Raw genomic sequence first — 17,225 nt, 5'->3', positions numbered from 1 at the left:
CTTGCTTCATTCCATATGATTATTGAAGGTGCACACAAAAGGAAGTAAAGTTCTACAAAAACATTTTAAAAAAAGTTTAAGTAAAATACTGAAAAGACCGGACATGCCATGGCTAAGATTGCTCAAAATCTCTTTACTCTGTCCGCTTGTGCCTGTGTATTTACAATATGCTTTAATTCCATCATTGCTTTTTGTTATTTCTGAAATATCCTTAGAATTTCAACCAAATTGAGGCTCTGAACTAAGACCCCTGCTTCATTCACAGGATCCAGTTCTCTGCTCTGATTTATGCCAGTCTGACTTGTTTGATTTCTGTGGAGTTAGATTGATATAAAAGTCTTGTAGAGAAATAGAGACCCAAACTTGATATTGAATGCATGTGTACAAGGAGTCGAGTTAAAGTTGTAGGAAGAGAGTTATGATTATGTGACCAGTATCAGCTTTGATATTTCCTGATTTGTGTATGCTCTACTTTGAAACTCTATGTTCTTTTTACATACTGTGTTTTGTTTTGGTTTCAAGCATAAAGCTAATTATTTGCTAGGAAAGTTTGCCTGAATCTTTAGTGCACAAATTACTACAGGGAAGGGGCACAAAACTCCATCTACTTAGTGGGAGAGTCTGCCTAGCATTGTGGCGTGTCAGATGAACCCATCTTGTTTTTTGGTAATTGGGGGAAAACTCAGAAAATGGAATTTACTACTAAGGCAAAATTAATGTTTTAAAGAGAAGCATGAAAGTCCCCATTTTTCATCCATTGTATGTTTTGAAGAATCCTGCATTCATTTGTTGCATAATTTCTTCTAAAACAGGAGGTTTGTTTACAGTGTGTTTATAGTATTCTTTTTATTGACATTTTGCCAGGGTTTATGAAATCAGTCCTCTTGCTTCATTTGTGGGAACAGTGCCTAGGTCCCTTAATAACATGCATAATTCTTAGAAGTTAAAAATACCCATTAAGGGCATGTCTAAACTACATCCCTCTTTTGAAAGAGGGATGTAAATTAGGCAGATGGAAAGTGCAAATGAAGTGGGGATTTAAATATATAATTGCGTCACAGCATTCTTTCAAAAAAGGGTATTTCAAAAATTAAACTGCCGTCTAGACGCGGTTCTTTTGAAAAAAAAACAAAAAAACTCCCTTTTCCCCCTCAGGAGTACAAGATCTTTTGAAAAAGGTTTTTTTTTCCTGAAAGAATTGTGTCTAGACGGTGGTTTCACTTTAGAAATACCCTTTTTCGAAAGAACTCTGTGACACGATTATGCAAATGAAGCGCAGGATATTTAAATCCCCACTTCATTTGCACTTTTGATCTGCCTAATTTACATCCCTCTTTCGAAAGAGGAATGTAGTTTAGACATAGCCCTAGTTATCTAATTGATATCTTAGACAGCATCAGGATTTGTATGCTACTGCATATTCTTGAGTCTCCGGTTAGAAATTATCCAAGTGTTCACCACCCCATGTCCTATGGGAGACTGTTCTGCCATATAATATATCCCAAATGTAGTTTTCCTAACATCCAGCCTAATTTTTTCATTTGTCTCTCATTACTCCTAGTTATACCTGCTTAAACAACTCTAGCCAATATTTTATTCCTTCTTGAAATCAATATTGCATAATAGAGTGTTAGCATATCCATCTTTCCTTATAAGCTTTTGTTCTTTTCTTGCAAGCAAATCTTTAAAATTATTTTTGTTGCTGTTCTCTGAATTTCCATCAAATTGTTGATGTTTTTCTGTTATCTTTTGCAGTCTGGAGTTAAAGGTGCAGTCTTTCCATTTATAACTGTGATATTGTCTTCAACTCTGTTTCTCTCTCTCTCTCCCCTGCATCCTCTTGAACTTCCAAGACACACTTCTTAGCCACCATCCTTCTGTATTAGGTGGGACCCTGATGGGAGCCCATTAGTTTTGATCCTTAAGAAAGATTCAGATGAGTGGTAGTTAAGCAGTACAAAGCATTTCCCCTTTCTGAAGGGATATGCATTCTGCCCCATAGTCTTGAAGTGTATCAGCATTGAAAGGAAGGTACTTAGTCAACAGAACACGTTTCTATATGATAATCAATTGTATTTTTGAAATGAAATATTCTGTAGGTTTATCTTTAGAACATAAGAACAGTCATACAGGGCCAGACTAGGCCACTATCCATTCTTCCAACAGTGGCAATAGCCAGGTGCCCCAGAAAACAGAAAAGATAATCATCAGGTGATCCATTCTTTGTCACCCGTTCCCAGCTTCTGCGAACAGAAGTTAGGGGCACCATTCCTGCCCGCCCTTTCCTTCATTAACTGATCCTGCTACTTTATGAACCCTGTTTGTTTTTAAAAAGTTATGGTAAATTATTTGGGGCATGTTTTTAAAAATTTATAGGCATAGACACTCACACATCCAATTCATGACTAATTTGTGTGTGTAATTACATTAATTGCTTGAGCCAATGTCTGTGCATGCAGGTTACCAACTTCAGGAACACCAGATTAGTTTAAGAAGTCACAGTAACTGCCTATGTACATAAGTTGTGCAAATACACGTGCAGTCTGGGTGTGTTTCTGTATGCCATAAACTACTATAAATCAGGCCATTAATGTTCACGTTGATTAAATAACTGTAGGATCAGAAGGCAAGAAGATTGTTTACCCTGCTTTTGTAAGATTGTTGAATACTGTTGAATTAGTAGTGTTTTGTATGACCCGGTTTTAAATGTGCCAAGTATATGGAAATTGTGAATCAGATTGTGCTTTTACTCCTTGAACCATATATCTGATTAGAAAACAGTTTTACATGACTTTGTTTGTTTTCTCATAGTAACAGAAAGAGAATGTCTGTTATAGTTCGAACTCCAGCAGGGCGACTACGTCTGTACTGCAAAGGGGCTGTAAGTAACCCACTACTGCTAACAGAGAATGGTGGAAATACTGCGAGCTGCTGCAGCAGCCCCATTGTTTGAAATTTTCTCTCTTCTAATGAATATTTGTTAGCTGCACACATTAGGGGCCAAATATTTAAAAGAGACTTAACCTTTTTCTCTGATTTTGTTTGCAGGCACATATAACTAGGCTTCCCAATGCCTGAGCTGAAAACCTGCCTGCATTGAAGTAAAGGGGAGTCTTGCCATTGACTTCAGTGCAGGCAGGATTCCTCCTCTGATATGCAGGTACAGTCAGGAAGCTAGACATCTAAAAACTGTGGTCTGAATCTTCAAAACTGGAGTCTGTTCTCAAGCATTTAGCCCAGTCTCTCACTTGATCTTCCCCTTTCTCCCATCTCTGTCTCTGCTGCTACTACTTGTCCCTGATCATAATAGGCTGTGCTTGTACTTTCACCAACAGGTGGGATAATGTACCAAACTGTAGTGACTATAGAAATGGCAAGACTCAGGGTACAGCTACACTGTTTTTTTGGGGGGGGGAGAAGAGGTATGCAAATAGTGCTCATATTTGCATACCTTCTTGCGTTTTTTTTCTCAGAAGAGGCTTTTCTGCCATTTGGTCCTGTCTACACAGGGCCAAATGTTGGAAACCCCCCTCTTTCACACCCCCCCCCCTGTAAATCTCGTTTTACGAGGAAGAAGGGGGCTTTCAACATTTAGATGGGGCCAAATGGCGGAAAAGCCTCTTCTGGGAAAAAAAGAAAGAAGGTATGCAAATGCGAGTGCTCTTTGCATACCTCTTCCGAAAAAGAGAGACAGTTTAGCCATACCCTCAGACAGCCGTGTTAGTATGTGTCTGCAAAACAAGGAGTACTGTGGCATCTTGAAAACTATTAAATTTATTTGGGCATCCTTTGTGGGTAAAAACCACTTCATTAGATGCATTAGAGTAGAAATTACAGTAGCAGGGATATGTACTAGTATATCAAAAGAAGGGAGTTACTTGTCAAATGTAGGACCAGTGTTAATGAGGCCAATTCAGTCAGGGTGCATGTGGCTCACTCCCAGCAGCTAATGAAGAAGTGCGAATACCAAGAGAAGGAAAATTGCCTTTGGAATGAGAGAACTTTGTGGTAATTTGATTGTGTTAAATCTGCAAATGAATTGCAGCTCTGCTGTTTCTCTTTGTAATCTGGTTTTGAAGTATTTCTGTAGGAGGATGGCCACTTGTAAATTCATTACTGAGTTTCCAGGCAGGTTAAAGTGTTCTCCTACTGGTTTTTGTGTTACCTTCCCTTATGTCTGATTTGTGTACATTTATTCTTTGGGGTAGAGACTGTCTGATTTGGCCAATATACATGGCAGAGGGGTATTTCTGGCACATGATGGCATATATCACATTAGTGGATGTGTAGGTGGCTGAGCCTCTGATATTGTGGGTTATGAGGTTAGGTCGTGTGATGGTGTCACTTGTACAGATATGTGGACGGAGTTGGCAATGGGGTTTGTTGCATGGGTAGGTTCCCATGTTAGTGTTTCTGTGGTGTGTTGCGTGGCTGCTGGTGAGTATTTGTTTCAGGCTGGGGTGCTTTCTGTAAGCCAGTCTCCCACGGGCTGTGAAAGAGAAGGATCATTTTCCAGGATAGGTTGCAGATTGTCAATGATGTACTGGAGGGTTTTAGCTGGGGGCTGTAGGAGATGGTCAATGGTGTTCTGTTATTTTCCTTGTTGAGCCTGTCCTTCAGTAGGTGATTTCTGGGTACTCATCTGGCTCTGCCAACCTGTTTCTTCACTTTTCCAGGTGGTATTTTAGTTTTAAGAATGCTTGATAGAGATCTTGAAGGTGTTTGTCTCTGTCTGAGGGATTGCAGCAGATAAGGTTGTACCTTGGGGAGTGGCTGTTGACAATGTATCATTTGGTGTGCCCTGGGTGGAAGCTAGAGGCAAGTAGGTAAGAGTACCTGTCTGTAGGTTTCTGGTAGAAGGTAGTGTTTATGTGGCTATCATTTATTTGTTCTGTAGTGTCTAGGAAGTGGATCTCTTGTGTGGACTGGTTCAGGCTGATATTGATAGTGGGGTGGAAATTCTTCAAGGGCCTCTTTCCCAAGGGTCCATATGATAAAGATGTCATCAATGTAGTGCAAGTAGAATAGGCATGCTAATGGATGAGAGCTGAGGAAACACTGCTCTAGGTCAGCCATAAAAAATGTCATACTGTGGGATGATGCAGGTACCTATAACAGTGCGTCTGACTTGAAGGTATAAATTGTCCCCAAATCAGAAATGATTGTGGGTGAGATCAAAGTCACAGAGCTCAGCCCCCAGGGGTGCTTTGGCATCATCGGGGATAGTGTTCCTGACAGCTTATGGTTCATCCTCATGTGGAATGTTGCTCTAAAGAGTTCTACATCCATGGTGGCCAGGATGGTGTTTTCAGGAAGATCACTGATGTTCTGTAGTTTCCTCAGAAAGTCAGAGATATCTCGAAGATAGCTAGGAGTTCTGGTAGTGTAGGGTCTGAGGAGAGAGTCCACATAGCTGGACAACCCTGAAGTATGAGTGTCAATGCCTAAGATGATGGGGTGTCCAGGATTTCCATGTTTCTGGATCTTAGATAAAGATTGGGGCTCTTGAGGTGTGTCTGTGTAGATTTGGTCTCGTGCTATTGCAGAGAGTTTTTTGAGCAGTAGTTTCTTTTGGTATTCCTCAGTGGGATCAGAGCATAGTGGCCTGTGGAATGATGTTGAAGAGTTGTCTGGCAGCCTTCTTTTCATAATCTGACCTATTCATGATGACCACAGCTTCTCCTTAAGGATTTAGAATTGTTTTTCTCACTACAAAGGCAATTTTCCCTCTCTTGGTATTCACATCTCCCCATCAACCGCTGGTCCTACACTTGATAAGTAACTATCTTCTTTTAATATACTAGCACATATATATCCCTGCCTCTGTAATTTCTACTCCAGTGCATCTGTTAGTGGTTTTTACCAACAAAAACTTATGCCCAAATAAATCTATTAGTCTTTAAGGTGCCACAGGACTCCTTGTTATTTTTATAAAAAATGAGAAACATCAACAACGACAGCTGTTCAGTGGAAAGTGATGGAGGGTGGCTCAATTTTATCATATAGAATTAAATCTCTGTTTATTTCAACAGTGCTACTTCCGTGACTCTTTACAGTAAAGCTCTGATTTACTGCTGTGCACATGAGGACATTTTTAAAAATCATTTGAAAGGCAGGGCTGGATGACAATCTACTGTACTCCAGTGTAGCTTCACTGATTTCAGTGGAGTAATGCCAGCATGAAGGCTGTGTAACAGAGGTGAATCAACTCATTGTAATTATACATTACTTCAAACTTCTGGAAAGTCACACACAAATCCACACCCAGTAGAACTGACCAGGTCTGGCCTCTGCATTTCCAGTCCCATCACAGTTCTTACCATTTCTGTTTTTACACTGCTGTTCTCGTCTTCTCGCTGTTGTTTTTGTGTTGCTGTGTGTTAGAGCTGTTATACATCACAGAACTAGCACTGGGAAGACGAAAGAGGAGAGAGATTGTGGTGCTCCACTGACATTAGTGGAAGTTTTGCCATTGTTTTCAGTGGCAACAAGATAAGACCCTTTCGCAGCCAGAAAGGGGCCATAACAATCGCAAGATCAGGGGAGGAAAGAATCATCCTAAAAGTTAGCTTGTTTTGTTTTAAGAAAAGTTGTTACCATAACGTTTGAAAGTGAGTTTGTATTTTCCTCTCTTGGTTTCATAAAATAATGAAGGTGATTATTAAAAATTATTTATGTAAAATGGTGTTTGAAGTACATCTAGATATAAAAGAAAAAAAACTTTATTTTTAATGTTTTTTATACTTTTTTCAGTTCTTGATTTATCAGGCAAGCTGTCTCTTTCCATTCCTTCGCCCTCTCCCTTCCCACCTTTATCAGTCACAGAAATACTCACAGGCAGTAATGGCTGGGGTACCGTTTTCTAGATTTTTATAACAGTGTAATGAGTTTGGAGGCAACAGAAGAAAAATCTAAAGAAACAGTATGTGTGTTCGTATTTGGTTTTCTAAATGGAGCTAGAAATTTGTAGATACTTCCATGCTCACTTTAAGCACCTCACATCAGTTAGATCTGGGGGTGGGGGTTTGAACACTTGTGCATTGCAGGCACTTGAATGGAAAGTTTACATGTGAATTTACTCTTTATATTTAATTTGGTTTTAATAGGATAATGTTATTTTTGAGAGACTTTCAAAAGATTCCCAGTATATGGAGCAAACACTATTGCATCTTGAATACTTTGCCACAGAAGGTAAGTGAAACAGTACGCAAGTATGAATCAAACTTTCAAATTATTATTATTCTTGTATGTATTAATTTTTAAATGCCAACAGATTGTTCCATGCTGAACAAGATAATATACTTATTATACAAAGATACAAAGACAAATTCATAGGTGAGGTGTAGTATATGTAAATTAAACTCCCCTATGTGTAAAGTCTAGCAGTACTGAGTCTTGCCTAGGAATAAGGGAGATAGGGACTTGTTTCTGATCTCATCTTTCCCAACTGTAAATCAGGAGTAGCTAAGCTGAAATCAGTGGAATTACAGCAGTGTAAAATCAGAAGACATGAAAATTAGGCCCTCCGCATCTCAACATACAACCTGAGAGAGCTGGTTTACATTACAACTTTGACTCATGTAGAGTCATGTCTGAATTTGGTTCACTGGTCTCCCCTCCAGGAGCTTACTTTCTACAATCAAACATGCCAACTTTTTATTTTACTGGTGACAAATTCATAACACATACATTCACAAGGAAGTGCTATGAGGGTTATGGGTTTTATTTCATTTTTATACTTTTTACTTTATGACTATAAAAACATGAATTGATGGATCATTCTTCCTAAGTCTGAACCTGTTATTTTTTCAGACTAAATATTTTTTCCAGTTCTGTGAACTCCCCTATCCCCAATAATAAAATCTTTCTATTTTATATGGCACACATCCTCCTTTTGCTAGCTGACCCATGCCAGAATAAAAATCTTTACTTAGGCCTGGTCTGCTCTATACAGTTAAGTTGACATAAGTGATCCTGAGTTGACCTAGCTGTGGAAAAAAGTCTTCACTTCAATTTGACTCCTGCTGACGTAAGCACCTCTCTATGCCAATTTAGTAACACTATCTCCCTAAGCAGCATAGAGTCGCAGATGATGTAATTAAGTTGATGCTTACATTGACTGTTTCCAGCTTTCAGGGGCTATGCCACAATGCCCCACACTGATAGTCCAGTTGATACAAGCACTCCTGGTGAGAACACGCACTTCTGAAAGAAGTGACACTGAACTGTGTGCACACACAAGCAACTTAATAACACCAATGGTTGTGTGCCAGTATAAATTAAATTGACTTATTTTGTAGTGTAGACATAGTCTCATATATGTTAACCTTGATCAGCTGTCTAATAAAATGATCTGTTTCATGCTCAGTGGGGGCCTACTCTCCATTTGTTCACATAACTGTGAACCATATGCATGCATGGAGGGCGAGAATACATTCTCTTCTCTGAAAAGGAAGTATTGGGATGAGCAGTAATTTGGGATGAGTATCTGCTGTTGAAGTATAATAATGTTAATGCTTATCAACCTCACTGGGGTTTTCAACCTCAAATGCAAAATTAGAAGACGGAAGATACTGTTGTTGCTCCAATATTGATAAATTGCAATATTGAAAATTAAGAAGAGATTTGTGCATATTAGGCCTGCTACTGATCTTGATTACACTGATATAAATCCTACATAATCAGTGGAATTGTCTAGATTTATGCCAGTGTAAATTAATCCACAATCTTCCTTATTTGGGTTAAATTGGCTTGCTTTACTAGAGCTAAATGTCGCTTTACTTATGTATGCATAACTGTCATTTACTCCAGGAGAGGGACAGGTGTTTAGCATCAGCTGGTTCATTCCAGAAGGATTTTAATGATGTGACCCTCCCCATCATTAGGTTAATGTGTGCAACATCTATATTCTGTTTGGTAGGTTTGAGGACTCTGTGCATTGCATATGCAGACCTGTCAGAAGATTCTTATCAAGAATGGTTAAATGTTTATAATGAAGCCAGCACAACTTTGAAAGACAGAACTCAAAGGTTGGAGGAGTGCTATGAGATCATTGAAAAGGTAACAAGTGCAGACATTTACACTGCTGTGGGCAAAATCCTGCTTACCTTATTCATGTGAATAGTTCCATAGGCATCAAGCAGGATTATTTTGCTAAATATATCACATGTTGAACTAATAAATACATCTACTGGAATACACAGCATGTATATATTTTACATACACCTATGTGCACTCTCTTTCTCTCTCTCTCCTCCTGTTGTATCCACTCCAGTTTTCATATTTATTTTTCTAGTTCTCAATCCACAAGACATTTTCAGTCTGTGACTGATTTTTTTCCCGTGATTTATCTATAAAATTACAAATAACACAGTTAAATTATTACAGTGTATAAAAAAATCCCCTCTCCTTTGGCTAATGGATTACTGAAATTTTCTTAGAGTTAAAACTGGTAAATAGGACCGCATCTTTATTTGGCAAAGTTAGCTGCTTTTACTTCTGCAGTATTTTGTCTGCCATATTTTCTATAATATGTCCAAATCCTTTCCTGCCGTGCCCCTAAAATTTCAGAAAAATGTGCGTAACTCTGTAGCACTAACTAGTTGTATGGGACATTCTTTTTCTTTCCAGAAATATGGAATATGTAGATACAGTACAGATACTTGAATTGTTCAGTATTCATTCCATTTGTGTTATATATGACCTGATTATATCCGTAAATAATTGCAATAATTTTAGCCTTGAGTGATTGTATGCAGGCTGTGTATACATTTTATGGGAGGGAAAATAGCTTTAAATGACGTGACTCCAGGTGTTTTCTGAGCTTCAGAAATACAGATTATGACCATTCAAGCGTGTTTCTATGGTGATTAGTAAATGCGCCAGTATGTATGTTCATCTGCCGGTAGTTTTAAAGTTGTGGAGCTTCAGTTAATTACTTTTGAAATGTTGCCATCTTCCTGATCAGAAACATTTGGTTCCTAATATATATTTCTGAAATGTGGGCTGTATGCAGAAGAAATAGAAGAGCTACACCAAAAAAATACTGTACTATATTTCTTTTTTAAGTAGTGTTTCTATGGGTGCTCCACTGTAGGTGCTCTTGCAACCCTACAGTGCTGATCAGAGAAATTCAATAGCAATGTCTGTTAGGCTCACACATGCTTCTACTGCACCACGAGACTAGTCTGCACGCATGGGCAAACCTTCCTCAGGTCCTTCTCCACTGCTTCTAGCCAGAGTTGAAGCTATTAGTAGTCCATTATAAGTATTGCTTTGTTTCACATATCTATAGCTAGTTAGTTTCCCATTTATAGTTCTAGGTTTTTTCCTCCTTTCTTATTTTGCCCTTGAAAATAAACAAAACCTTCATTTTTTTCCTACTCCTTTCTCTTCTTCTGCTGGGGTATGCCCCGTTTGCCTCTCAAAAAATCCTGATTGCAGACAAATACTCCTAGTCACAGTGCATCATTGCCTCAAGGAAGGCCTCATTCAGCAAAAGTGTAGAAGAAAGTGAAATTCCCTAAGTGCAAACTACCTGGCCCACATTCTTCATCCTAGTTCTCTATGTGCAAACAGTGGTTTTGACAGATGGGTCAAAGAGCTTTTAAACCATCATCTACCTGATTTAGCTAACCAACGTGTTATATGCATTTGGCCACCAATTGTCAGCAATCTGCTGTGTCTGCGAACACTAACATTAGACTGATGGATCCTAGAGATCATTCAGACGGGGTACTCTATTCATTTTACCTCTCCCCCCTTTCCTGTTCCTCTCACAAGCATCTACTATGAAAAGAGGTATATTGTCTCCTCCATCTGGAGCCACAGTACCAGTATCTCAACATCTATGAGGCAAAGAATTTTTCTATTTTCTAGTATCCAAAAGAAAGGGAGCTTAGAGAGACCTATATGAAGTCTCAGACCTCAAAAATTCAAGATGGTCACTTTATCATCCAGCACTGGAACAGGGAAACTGGTTTGCCCATTTTCATACCTCAGTCCTACCAACTCACAGATGATCTCAGTTTCACTCTGGGAAATCACCACCACCAATACAGAGTGCTCCTTTTTGGGCTGTCACTGGTCCCAGGAGTATTTTCCAGTGTTCTCTCAGTGTCATCCATTAATTTGAATTCCCAAAAGGATAATGATCTGTCTTTACCCAGACAGATCTCGCCAGGAGGCTCACCAAGTCACCAAATCTACGATGTGCTTGTTTACAGAACTGAGCCTACAGATCAATACCCAGAAGTCAACCCGTACTCACTGCAATGCCTGGAATTCATAGAGGCTGTCCTCAACTTGTTAGAGGTCAGACCCTCCTGTCTTAACATGTTCCTGTCCTTAGTTATGCTCATAGACCCTGTTTAAAGCAGCCTGCAGATATCAGTCAGGCTTTGCCTCCAACTCTTGGGGCATATTGCAGCAGACACAGTGGAACTACCACACACCAGATGTCACATGCAGTGCCTTCAGATGTGGTTCAGCTTAATTTGCAGACCAAAGAGAGACAGATTGGACACATTTCTGTCATCACCCAAAGGGATCAAAAATTCTTTCGACTGGTGGAAGGACCCAGCCAAGATTTGCAAAGGGATTCCCCTTCTCACAAACATTACCATTATTGCTTCTCACCACCAACACATCATTCATAGAGTGGGGGTGTGCATCTAAACAGCATGACAACACAAGACAAATTGTTGCCCAGGAAGATGTCCTTTCACATCAGTTTCCTTGAGCTAAGAGCAGTCAGGAATGCCCTTGCATTCAATTCCTTCTGCTGATCGCAGGATGGCACTCAAAGATCCTGACGAGCAAGATAGGCTGTATGTACTACATCAATCAATGGGAGGGTGAGATAGAGCCAGTTCACCTTCCCTATGTGCAGAAATGATGAGGCTGTGCCATTGGTGAATGTCCCACGAAGTTATGTTGTCTGCAACATTCCTCTCAGGCACACAAAATGTGATAGACAGTTTCAGTCGCAAATTCCCACATAACAAGGAATGGGAGCTACACTCAACAGTATTTCACAATGTATTTGGACGATGGGGGACACTGTCCACAGATATGTTTCACTTACGTAAACAAGAAATGTTCACGCTACTGGTTCAGAACGGGGATGAATCTACACTCCCTGGGCGATGCTTTCCTTAGCTCTGGAACAGGGACTTTCTCTGTGCCTTCCCTTCATTTCTCCTACTGTTGAAGGTCCTGCAGAAAATAAAAAGATGGAGCCCATGTCATTCTCATTACTTCTACTTGGCAAAGATTGACCTGGTATCCTTACCTATAGTAGCTCACAACATACTTTCAAATCTCTCTCTGATTCACTCCATAGGTCCTCTCAGACAATAGAGGATGTACCCTATATAACAATTTGGGGATTCTCTGCCACAAGGCATGGCTCCTGCTTGGTTCCAACACCTAGAAAGCTCCTGTTCAAGAGAGGTACAAGAGGTTCTGTTCTACAGCAGAAAGTCCTTGACTCAACATACTTACCTGCAAAAATGGTCCAGGTTTTAAATTTGATGCACATCCCAACAAGTCTCCCCCAACATACATGAATCTTCCACACATCCTGGACTGTGGATTAATCCTGAATAAATTGGGTCTCTCTCAGCACTCTTTCATGGTGCAGCTAGCCACTGTTACAGCTTTCCACCATGCTGTTGAGGGGTATTTAGTGCTGTCACACTCAAACACTAAGGGTATGTCTACACTAGCTCGTTAGTTCGAGCTAGGTAGGCAAATGAGGGCAACCGGAGTTGCAAATGAAGCCCGGGATTTAAATATCCCGGGCTTCATTTGCATGTTCCCGGGCGCCACCATTTTTAAATCCCCCTTAGTCCGAACTCCGTGCTCGCGGCTACACGCGGCACCGAGTAGGTAGTTCGAATTAGAGATCCTAATTCTAACTACTGTTACTTCTCATGGAAGTTGATTTCCTTATCTGTCTCCTTTAAGAATGTCCCTGCTGTGGAGATCTGTAGACTGACAACATGGTTATCAGCCCACACTTTCTCAGAACATTATGTAATCACCAGGAACTCTGCTGCCAGCATCATCTTTGGTTGTACAACAGTGTGATTTGTGTGTGATTTATAATGGACTCAATGCTGAAGCCCCAGCCCTCCAGAAGGCACACCCACAGGGACACTACTCAAAGAAGTTACTCACTTTGTGCAGTAACAATGGTTCTTCAGGATGTCTCTCTCTGTGGGTGCTCCAAACCTCCTCCTCCTCCCCTCTTTTTCTAAGTTCTTGTCAATGTCTCTGTGAGAGAGAAGGAACCCAAGGGTGTTCACCTACACATGCTGACTTGCCTCAGGAGCAGCAAGAGGAGAAACAGATCATGTGCAGGCTTATTGGACACTATTACCGAAGTTCTCTGATCAGCAGTGCAGATACACCTACAGTGAAGCGCCCACAAGGACGCATATCTCAAAGAGCTATTGTTACGGCACTAGGTGAATAACTTCTTCATTGCTTGTCAAAACACTGCATTAGTGATGAGGCACAGCTCACAGTCATTAATGCCCTCTTTTAAGTGTGTTCTAAGCAGATATTGGCCTAAAGAAAACAACCCCTCAAATTCTGATGTTTGTTTAAGGATTTACTGCTTCTTGGAGCTACAGCCATTGAGGACCGCCTTCAAGCAGGTGTTCCAGAAACTATAGCAACACTAATGAAAGCAGAAATCAAGATATGGATCCTGACAGGCGACAAACAAGAAACAGCTATCAACATAGGTAGCAACAGCATCCTTCATATTTTATTTTGCCTTGAATTCACTTGATACAGAAGTGTGAAAATACATAGCAAATCTGTGCACTGAGGTAACTGATATTAGTGATTAAGAAGCCATTGTAATATCCATTGAATGAAAATGTTTACCGGTGTTTAAAGTAAAATCTAGTTTGTATATTTGCAGATGAAAGTAGCATTCCAACAGTTTGGTGAAATCCGCTTATAAGAATAAGTTCTTAAAGCTAATAGCTTAGGGCTGTATCATAATTTCCCAAAGCAAACATATCTCAATTCTGCATGGAGATCTGAGAGAGAGAGAGCGGGAGAGCAGAATATTTAAATTGATATCCATGGGACATAGTTGAGGAGAATTTGGCCTTTTAGGTTAGAATGGTGTATCTGCTCCACAACAGGCGTTACTGAATATTGAGGAAACTGAGCCTGTCCGTAGATGTGAAAATAAGTTATAAGGGAGCATAGGTAAACTGTCACTGCTTAATTGAAGTAAAAGGCATCACCCCTAACTCCAGCTTTAACACATATTTCTAGTGTACATATTGGGTGATAGATTCATAGAACTGTACTGCTGTTTCCCAGAAGGGCAGAAGGAGAGGGCCAACAGGCTGGCCTCCATGAGTGGGAACTCAGGCTGGGGCTGGACAGAAGGATCCAGTAAGCTGGATGTGGCCTGCAGGCCATAGTTTATCCCCCTCTGAGCGAAAGTGTGGGGGTAGGAACTGGAGATAACAGGGCAAGAAGACTGGGATTGGGAAATCCAGGGGGTGAGACAAGAGTTTACGAAAGAGACTTGATTTGGGATAAGGAGCCTGTGGAATAAAGACTGGATTTGGGTAGTCAGGGAGAATGGTACTGAAATAAGGAACAAGAGGTGGAGAATGGACAGGACCGGGACATAATGTTGCCATCCCTCCCAGTTTCGCTGGGAATCTCCTAGAACCGGTTCGATCTTTCAGAGGCTAAAGAAGCCAAACAAGGAGATTTTAGTCTGCCAAAAATCCAATGGTGCCAAGGGGCTAAGGCAGGCTCCTTGCCTGCCCTGGCTCTGCACTGCTCCTGGAAGTGGCCGGTATGTCCCTGCAGCCCCTAGAGGAAAGGAGATGGTCTCAGTGTGCTGCTCCTTTCCCAAGAGCCAACTCCCAAGCTCCTGTTATCCAGGAACTGCAGCCAATGGGTGCTATGGCAGTGGTGCTGCAGGTGAGGACAGTGTGTGGAGCGAGCTACCCCCGTCCATGTCCAGGGAGCCTGCCTTAGCCCTGCTGTGCTGCTGTCTGGGAGCACCCCAATCCCCACCCCAGGCCTGAGCCCACTCAGGGAGCAATTTCTTCAACAGGACACCTGCCTCATTCAGTGCATAGGACAGACCTGTTCTGAGGGTAAATCAGGGATGTGTAGTGAAGGAGGCTGTTGTAGAACAGTTACTTAATTTTTTGCTCCAGTTGAGCTCTGTCTAGTGAATGAGCTAGAAAGAGAAGGCAGTTGAATGTGGCCCTGGAGCATTAGATTCTAGTTTCTATGTGATGCTAATCACATCACTTAAACCACATGTTCTAGAGTAGTCAATGAGGGTACATGTACCCAGCTGGCAGTAGCCAGTGGCAGCAAACCTCAGAGTCTGAATTGACAGACTTTTGGGGCTCACGCTATTGTGCTAAAAAGAGCTTTTAACTTGTGGCTCAGGCTCCAGCCTTCACACCCCAAGCTCAAGCCTGAATTGCAACATCTACATAGCTATTTATAGCATGGTAACTATGTTTAGGAACTCTTTTAAACCAGGCTTAGGGTATGTCTACACTGCAGAGTTTTTCCGGAAAAACAGCCATTTTTCCAGAAGAACTACACTTACATCCACACGGCTATTGCGTTCTTTCAGCAGAAAGTCGGAAGAACAGAGGGGGTTTTTTTGACAGTGGTAAACCTCTTTCTACGAGGAAGAAGCCTTTTTCCAAAAAAGATTTTTCGGAAAAAGGCGTGTGTGGACGTGGAACACAGTGTTTTTTTGAAAGAAGAGGCCTCTGGGAAAAACCATAGTTGCCCTGGTGGCCACTCCGTCCACAGTAATCACAGCTGAAATGCGAGATAGCATCCAATCAATGTGGATGCTATCTTTCGAAAAAGCGCATTGCTTTTTCGTTGCACTTTTGCTGTGTAAATGCTTTCTTTCTAAAAAAGTTTTTCCGAAGAGATCTCCAGAAAAGCTTCTTCTGAAAGAAGCCTGCAGTCTAGATGTAGTCTTACAGACTTACTGCTGAGGGTTGTGTAGGTAAACCCTAACTGTGTATTTCTCATTTTCTAGTGCTTGACTTGAGATCCTGGAGTCTGATTTGCAGAAGTGCTGATTACCCAAAGCAGCAAATGGAAGTGGGAGGTGTGCTTGTGCATATAAAGTGCTATCTGATGCTAAGTACTCTAAAAAATCAGATCCAGGGTATCACACCCAAAATTAGTGGATATGTTTGACTTGAATCTCTGTGTACCTCAGTTCTCTGTGTACCTCAGTATTGTAATAAATACTGTCTTATCTCAGAAGTGTTCTGAAAATAAATTGTGAAATACAAATATACTATAATGATGACCACCATAGAAAAGCCGCAGAGGAAATGCATAGTTTGCAATAACAAAGGGATAGGCCCACACATTAAACAATGAGGGGGAAAAAACCTGCTGATTAAGTAAGCACTGTTCCTTGGAGCAGCAGGTTTGCAAAAATGTTGGTGGTGCACTGAAAGCCCCAAGCCTGCACCACTCTCCCACTCAAACTCTCCCCCGCCTAAGGCTCTGAGAGGGAGTTTGGGTGGGGGAGAGGTGCGGTCTTGGGGAGGAATTTTGAGTGTTGGAGTAGGGAATTGAAGGTCAGGGGAGGGTAAGGCTCAGGGAGGGAGTATGGGTGCAGGTGAGGTGAAGGGTGGAACTTTGGGGGAGTCTGTGGTGCAGGCTCTGGGAGGCGGTTTGGAGGCTGGAGAGGAGGGGAGAGTTTGGGGGCAGGACAGGGAGTGGGAGGACAGGGTGCAGGCTCTAAAGGGAGTGGGATGCACAAGGTGGTATGTGGGGGGGGGGGTTTGGGGAGAGCAACACTTACCTAGGGTCTTCTCCTTCTGACTCTTGTGGAAGCAGGGGGCTCTGGGCTTTTCTGTCCCTGCATGTTCCCTGGCCCTTTCTGCTGTCCCATGCACCCCCCCCCCAATCCTGCCTGCCACCACCAGGTGATTAACACACTCTGGGGTGCCCTGCTGCCACCACCGGCAGCACAGAGAGGTTCGAGTGACTTCTGGCCACTTGCTTCCTATGGCTGTTGGCATGTGTGTCCCTGTGGCCTGGGGATGGGGGTATGGAGTCTCAGTGCACTGTGGGCATAGCCATGGGTGGGCCTGAGCAGGCTGTGGCCCACCCACTTTGTACCCAGGTGCAACTCCCTCCAGCCTGCCCAGTGTTCCACCCAGATAGTGGGGCCAGGG

The 17,225-nt window shown here is 41.6% G+C and overlaps 1 protein-coding gene and 1 long non-coding RNA gene across 3 annotated transcripts in view; one reads left to right on the top strand and one right to left on the bottom strand.

The window, feature by feature from the left end:
* Nucleotides 1-17,225, top strand: part of ATP8A2 (ATPase phospholipid transporting 8A2) — a 554,076-nt gene that overhangs the window by 89,623 nt on the left and 447,228 nt on the right. Inside the window, exons 19-22 of the mRNA XM_014581486.4 lie at nucleotides 2,812-2,881; nucleotides 7,107-7,191; nucleotides 8,921-9,060; nucleotides 13,616-13,754. Coding sequence (XP_014436972.2) covers nucleotides 2,812-2,881; nucleotides 7,107-7,191; nucleotides 8,921-9,060; nucleotides 13,616-13,754 — 434 coding nt within the window. The remainder of the gene's footprint in view (nucleotides 1-2,811; nucleotides 2,882-7,106; nucleotides 7,192-8,920; nucleotides 9,061-13,615; nucleotides 13,755-17,225) is intronic.
* Nucleotides 1-17,225, bottom strand: part of LOC142826537 (uncharacterized) — a 40,109-nt gene that overhangs the window by 6,986 nt on the left and 15,898 nt on the right. The window contains exons 2-3 of one of the 2 annotated variants that reach the window (XR_012900733.2): nucleotides 13,183-13,278; nucleotides 12,086-12,216 (exon numbers count right to left, since the gene is read on the bottom strand). This is a non-coding gene — a long non-coding RNA (uncharacterized LOC142826537). The remainder of the gene's footprint in view (nucleotides 1-12,085; nucleotides 12,217-13,182; nucleotides 13,279-17,225) is intronic. The other variant, XR_012900736.2, reaches the window with a different exon arrangement.

The sequence above is a fragment of the Pelodiscus sinensis genome, chromosome 1 (assembly GCF_052426305.1).
Source record: "Pelodiscus sinensis isolate ZL-2025 chromosome 1, ASM5242630v1, whole genome shotgun sequence".
Taxonomy (NCBI): Eukaryota; Metazoa; Chordata; order Testudines; family Trionychidae; genus Pelodiscus; species Pelodiscus sinensis.
Note: the sequence above shows the minus strand (reverse complement) of the source record. Positions and strands in the feature narration are given on the sequence as shown.